General features: G+C 32.1%; 1 protein-coding gene across 1 annotated transcript; it reads left to right on the forward strand.

The window, feature by feature from the left end:
* Positions 1-396: 396 nt before the first annotated feature.
* LOC143070458 (uncharacterized) lies at positions 397-5294 on the forward strand. The gene is made up of 2 exons (XM_076244741.1): positions 397-475; positions 3345-5294. The coding sequence occupies exon 2, from the start codon at positions 3348-3350 to the stop codon at positions 4860-4862; it is 1515 nt and encodes a 504-aa protein (XP_076100856.1). The 5' UTR covers positions 397-475; positions 3345-3347; the 3' UTR covers positions 4863-5294.
* The last annotated feature ends 2248 nt before the right edge of the window (positions 5295-7542 follow it).

A 7542-nucleotide genomic window follows, 5' to 3' on the forward strand; every position in this document is an offset into this window, starting at 1 on the left:
CATTGAATTTTTGTTGTTGGCTTGCTGTCTCATTGAAATTAAAATTTACATCTCCATGAATTCAAAACAATATAAGATGGGATTACCATGAAGAAGAGTAAAATACAGTTTTAGCATTTGTTAACTATGTAAAACAATTTCTTTAACACAATATAAGTAAAAACACCAAAATAAAAAAAAATCATTTTTTTTAACAAAATTTGAACATTTATCTTAAGAGTTAAATCAATTATCATTATATGACATTCATGGTTGTGTTTTGTGTATGTTAGGGTTTATCTGGAACAGGTATGATCTATATATAGATGTTTTTGAATATTGACTGATTATGTAGATAATGCATAAACTTATTCTTATCAGCGTCCTTGAAAATGACATATATCTTTATAAATGGATAGATAAAGGCAACAATAGTAAACCGCTATTCGAAGTTACGTACATACAGATGAAGTGACACTTCCCTAAAATCAAAGAGGTAATATAATATGGTTAAAAAACACTACATCATTCTATTTTGACAATGTAACATGTCATGTATAGAGACAAGGTTTGTATTTGGTGTCACATATATATTTCATTTACAGGTATTGCTTATTGACTACATATTTGTTTAATTTGGAGGTAGACTTTTACAAAAAATTGTCGGCTTTCAAATGGGAACGATATGTGCGACTCTCCTTCCCGACCTTTTCTCATTTTCATAAGAATCGGAGTTTCTTCAGACACTTGTCAAAAAGAGGAAGATCAAAGAAGCCAGGTTAAATAATTTCACTTTCAGAAATATTGATGATGTTCTTTCTATTTCTGATTGGGTTCCATTAATATATTTATACCTCAGAACTAGAAATTAAAGAAGCAACATACACGGCTTCCTCCGCCTTGTTTATAGACTTATACCTCGAATTCGTCGTACACAGTAACTTCAGTACCAGAATCTGTGAAACACGACACAATTTTAATTTTGAAATTATCGTTTTCCCCAACGTAGTAGCAATATACCAACTTCACATGCATTAGAAATATACATTTCCCAACTAATTTTGTATTCAACAGCTTGCAAGTCCTACTCAGACTGTACAAAACGTCACCAGTGTCTGAGCAGAAAGTTAACGACTCAGGGGTGTGTCAAAGATTATCTCGTCCTTTTTATAAAAAAGTTCATCGGAAGGTACCAAGACCTTGTTAATAAATATTCCGTATCAACTTCGTTTATCATCTTAATAACGTGTTCAGTATTCTTTTATTTGTCTTTATTAATAATAATTTACTGTTAAGTATGCTTTTTGTGATATTCATTTGATATGACTCTGTACTTATGCATCGAGTCATACTTTGAATGACAATATTATTTGATATGTATCTGTGTGACATCAAACGCGCATTTCTACAGTATTTTTGTGATTTAAATTTTATTATTTTTAATATGAATTTTAACAGCTGCGCCATAAGCTAATATGATACGCCAATTGCTTTTTCCAAAAAAAATTAAGTTCAATAGTTCTCAAGGGTACCAGGATTATATTCTAAAACGCCAGACGCAGGTTTCATCTACATAAGACTCATTAGTGACGATCAGATCAAAATAGTTATAAAGCCAAACATGTACAAAGTTGAAGAGCATTGAGAACCCAAAATTTCAAAACGTTGTGCCAAATACGGCTAAGGTAATCTATTCCTGAAATAAGAAACTCCTTAGTTTTTCAAAAAATTCAAAGTTTTGTTGCGGGAAATTTATAAAAATGATTATAATTGATATTCATGTCAAGTGTTGACTACTGGACTATTCTAAATGAGATATCAGAAATTTATAAAAAAAATTAGAAAATATAAAAAACAAAGGGAGCGTATTTTAATAAATATTAATCAGTCACCGAAGTTTCATGAAAACTCTTTAAAGCACTTTCTCTTCGTGAATTTTACGGATGCCATCACAAGTTGGTTGACCATTATGGAATAACCGTTTCACAAATGATATCGGATATGTTCCTTACGTCGTAACTACAATCCCCTACCCTTTCATAAAGGTGACCTACCGAATTAGACTATTTACCGGATTTGTTTTCTCATAAGCAACACGACGGGTGCCTCATGTGGAACAGGATCTGCTTACCCTTCCGGAGCACCTGAGATTACCCCTAGTTTTTGGTGGGATTCGTGTTGTTTATTCTTTTTTTTCCTATGTTGTGTCATGTGTACTATTGTTTGTCTGTTTGTCCTTTTCATTTTTAGCCATGGCGTTGTCAATAGATATAAGAAGACGTGGTGTGAGTGCCAATGAGACAACTCTCCAAATAACAATTTATAAAAGTAAATCAGTTTATTTTCAATTTATGAGTTTGACTGTTCCTCTGATATCTTTCGTCTCTCTTTTAAGGATACTGTCCAAAGGCTGAGAAATCAATTCCGTTTTTAAATGAAATCCCAAAACCCGAAAACGTAAAATCTAAAATCTATAAAAATCAAAAGGTGGCTTACGTCAATAGGTATTAAAAGTTCACCAAAGTTTTATGAAAACTGCTCAAAGTATTTTTTTATATTTTTCAAAAACTGGAAAATCATCATTTTGTAATGAATAAAACCCCATACCTCAGAAATGTATAGCCAAAAATCTATAAAAATCGAAAAGGAATTCACATCAATAGATGATAACAAATCAGCAAAGTTTCATTCAAATTGTTTAAAACGTTTGGGAGTTACTAATGTCCAACATGTTGCTGATGGATTGACAACGGTATATCATGATACACGTATGTCCTGTGCACGGGCGTAATAATATGGAAAACATCAATAAGTTAGTAACCAACTAAAATTAAATATAGAGGGAAACAACTGATAGGTGTCTTTACTTTATACGTTATCATAAAAGTCATTTATATAAGTTCATAGGGTAAAATATAAATCTGGTGAATAACCGACTGTATCAAAAAACTCTAAGCAAATATCAACTAAATATTTTCAAATACTTTTCTATATTGATTCTCTTGCTCAAATAAAGTAAAGACACATTAAACAGGTACATGATATGTTTTAAAGTGTTTCCTGAACAACTCTCGTTTTGAATGCTGACCATGATGTTGTCATGAGGATTTCTGCAAAAACTTTTGAAAAACTCAATATTGATAATTTTGTGAATTTAAATCTGTGAGTGAAGCAAATACTGGGGAAACTGATCTTTTAGTTAAAACGTTGCTGCCTAACTATTTGGGAAATCATTTTCTACAATGTATCTACTACATGCAAAGCTCCTATTTCCTGTCTAGATTTGGCTATACCTTTGATTTATCAGCTTTTCAAGATTTCATGAAGCAAAGTTAAATAGTGTTTTTGTATTTGTTTATGTTCAGGTCATGACATCCAGTAAACCTATACTATGTGGACCTTGTCACCAACGAGAAGAAAACCCTAAAGCTGATATCTGGTGTTATAACTGTGATGAAGGATTATGTTCAACATGTTTAAGTTATCACAAAAGATCCAAAGGTACACAGGATCATAAGACCATTGATATTAAAAGTTATCAACCATCACTCAGGGCTATTACAACAGAATGTGATGAACATGGTCAACAACTCAACTTGTACTGTCCCAGCCATTTAATGCCTTGCTGTGATGAATGTATTCCTACTAGCCATTCAAAATGTACGGGAATAAAAAGTTTAGCAGGTATGGTAGAGAAAAGCGAAATTGACAAGTCAAAGGAAACTGTAGAGACAGACATACATTATATCTTAAATATTTTGGATAAATTAATCTACAACAAATCAGAAAACATCAAAATAGGAGAATATCAGTTTGTAAGCATGAAAAAATCAATTGGAGAAATTAGAAAGAAAATGAATAAACATTTAAACCACCTGGAGAAGAAGTTATGTCAAGAAAAAGATTTCATATGGAATCAGGAAAAATCAAAAGCAGCTGATTTCATTTCCGAAATTGAAGGAAAATCTAAAAACTTGAAAGAAATGAAAGAACATTTACAAACAGTCACAACACATAGTTCTAAGCTACAATCCTTTCTCAGTGTACATAAGATTGAACAACAAGTACATCAATGCCAAAGATATGTTGAGAATCTTGAAAAAGATGAGAGAGTAAAAGAAGTTGACATCAAAATTCAACAAAATGATGAAATAGAAAAGATACTAAGCAAGTTAGAATCATTAGATTCCCTTGGAGAAGTAATGGTTGTTGAGACAAATGTAGTCATGAACATAGGAACCAGTGTGAGGAGGGAAGCACATGTAGAATCCCGGGAACAATCCAACATCAACAACATGACAATGAATATTGACACAGAGATAGCGATCGACACTGCGAGCTATATTAGTGACATGATATGTCTGATGGATGGAAGAGTTATAGTTGTTGAACATTTAGGTGAAGTTAATATACTTACTTCTGATGGCAAATCTCAATTAACAATATCTGGTAAAGCCTGGAGTGTTACACAGATCAATCAGAACACTATCGCTATTACTTATCCATATGAGAGAGCCATTAAGATCTTCAACATGGAGAATGAAACAGTTACCAAAGTTATCACATTAGAAAACGAATGCTGGGGATTATCATTCTCCAATAATTCTCTGGCTGTAGGTTTGTTTGATGATGAAATCTGTATTATAGACTTGGATGGAAATACACTGAAGTCAATACAAGTTGAGAGTTTATCAGACCTGGAGAACCTTGTTTATCGTAATGACAGAGTAATTTATAGTGACTTAAATGGTAAAGCAGTATACTGTTATGACGGTTTAGGTAAACAGATCTGGCAATATACACAGGAATTATCAGAACCAGAAGGACTTTGTACAGATACTTATGGTAACATTATTGTAACAGACTGTAATCTCAGAGAATAATAGTTATATCAAAAGATGGACAGGAGAGTAAAGTACTGATGAGCTTTCAAGAGAATGAACTGAACTCTCCAATGTGTGTTTGTTTTTTCAATAACGAGTCTTCAGGTGTTATTTGTGATACATATGGCAAATCCTTAGCAAAATTTAATTTGTCTCGTGGATAACAGAAACCATGACAAATAAAAGTGTAATTGCTTTCCTATGACACTATGAAAATAGTTTATATATAACAAGTGGTATTATTTGAAATAAAGTTTGAATGTGATAGATAATGTAAATAATTGTATGTTTGTACATATATTGTGTTGTTTGTGATACTGTCTAAGTAATGTCTACATCATATATCCTTATATTATTAACTGGTGAAATATGATGTGTAGTTTGGATGTGAGAGATGATGTAAACAAGTATATATATGGATGTATGATTCTATAGCGTTGTTTGTTTTCTGCCGAACTGATGTCCACATCATATATCCTTACTGCTGCACTCTGTTGTGAAGTTTGAATCGAGAGATGATGTTTACAAGTATATAGGTTCAAAAAAGAAGACGTGGTATGATTGCCAATGAGACAACTGTCCACAAGAGACCAAAATGACAAAGAAATTAACAACTATAGGTTACCGCACGGCCTTCTACAATGAGCAAAGTCTATACCGCATAGTCAGCTATAAAGGCCATGAAATGACAATGTAAAACAATTCAAACGAGAAAACTAACGGCCTTATTTATGTAAAAAAATGAACGAAAAACAAATATATAACACATAAACAAACGACAACCACTGAATTACAGGCTGCTATGTTTTCATTGTGTTGTTGTTTTATTGTGTAGTTCAAAAAGTAATATCAAGAGATGGACAGGAGAGTTTAAATATGTTGTAAATCATAGTGTGATACCATTTTTAATCACACCCTTAAAAAAACCTAGTTTTTCAGTAATTGGTCCTGACCCTCAAGTAATATGGTTCTTCTTCTTCGCTATATCTTCCATCTGTCTGAACTTCATTTTACCTTGTTTTTAATTAGTCAATTCAAAAACAAGTTAGTTGAATGGCATTTGCACAGTTGACTAACAGGAATCAGAAACTCACATGATAAATCAATATACCCGCTCTAGTCATCCTTGATCGCTTATATAAAATCATAAGATGTGGTATAAATGCAAAAAAGACAACTCTCCACAAGAGATTAAAAGACACGATAATTAACAACTAGAGGTCACAGTACGGCCTTCAAAATACATATGTTTTGTAAACTTGTTTATCATATATTATATCAATAAAATAACCATAATTTTAAGTACAAAACCATTAAAGAAATTAATTTGAAAGCTACTTTGAATGTGTTAAATGTAAATGATCACACATTCAAAATAGGCGTGCTCATAATTGGCTAACAGATAATGTAGCATGTTATTGAATGGTTATAACTTGGCAAAATAAGGGAAACGGTGTCGCTCACCTGATTTTTTTGTTTACAATTGATGCATGAAATAATGCAACCAATATACTTTCTTATTCGTTTCAGATATATAAGCCATGTTATCCTTATGTTCTATTTCTTGCCATATCAGCCATGTTGGTTGGCAGACGGGATCATCGGATTCAATTTTTAAACTAGATACAAAAGGATCATTGCGGCTAATTATGGGTTAATTTGTTTCATGAGTTTCAGTGGAGACGATATAAAGGGTCAATTGGTCATGTTGACTTATTTGTATATCTTACTTTACGGAGCACTATTGCTGTTTACTCTTTATGTCTATGTACACTAATATTAAATATAATTAAAACCCTATGGTCCAGAGAACAATTGAAGGTATTTACACCCGAAATAATATCTTTTGATACGAAAAATAAAAATCAAGTTTAAAATGTCATTTCGAGTGTCAAATGATAGCTTAAAGTATGCTGGTTTGAAAAATATATGGTTCCTATACACTTTTGTTTGAAAAAAAGGGATATAATTTGTTTCGTCCTTTCTAAACAATGTCACGTCCGCTATGATTTGATAATTTACTAGACACTGAGTCCAAAAATATATGGCTCTATATACTTTTTACATTACATAAGTACAAAAAAAAGTTATTTCCGGTTTACACAAGGTCATTTTCGGTTGCAATTTTCAAGGTCATATGGCTTGCAATATTATGCAAAAGGTCCTATGCCTTTATCATGTATAAATATGAGGCAATAGCAAAGGTCAAAAATTTGAAAGTCAATTCACCTATGAACTTGGCCTTTTTTTCAAGGTCATCAAGCAATGACTGCATATCAAAAGAATTCAGGTCTCTACTATGTATTGTTAAGTCTCCGTCTTCAGTTTTCTATGTTTTTTCTTGTGTACTATTATTTGTCTGTTTGTGTTTTTCATTTTGAGCAACGGTGTTGTCAGTTTATTTTCGATATATCAGTTTGACTGTCCCTCTGGTATCTTTCTCTCCTCTTTTGTTAATAAGTTATATTACAATACATGTTACTTTCAACATTTAGGGGGATAAAGCTCCTAGTGATAGTTACCGCTCCGCTTCGAACAAAAACAATCCTACTGTGACAGCTCACAACTAACAATTAAAGAAAAATGTTTGGTAGATATCTTTTAAAGTTTCTTAGGAGTACCATGCACAAGCAAGAGAAAAAACACCTTGATCTTTGATATTGACTTTTTTTCATGTTGA

This window comes from Mytilus galloprovincialis, chromosome 4 (assembly GCF_965363235.1).
Source record: "Mytilus galloprovincialis chromosome 4, xbMytGall1.hap1.1, whole genome shotgun sequence".
Classification (NCBI taxonomy): Eukaryota; Metazoa; Mollusca; class Bivalvia; order Mytilida; family Mytilidae; genus Mytilus; species Mytilus galloprovincialis.

Bases quoted from the DNA above. Each gene is read 5' to 3' on its own strand.
- LOC143070458 (XM_076244741.1), top strand. From the start codon at position 3,348: ATGACATCCAGTAAACCTATACTATGTGGACCTTGTCACCAACGAGAA.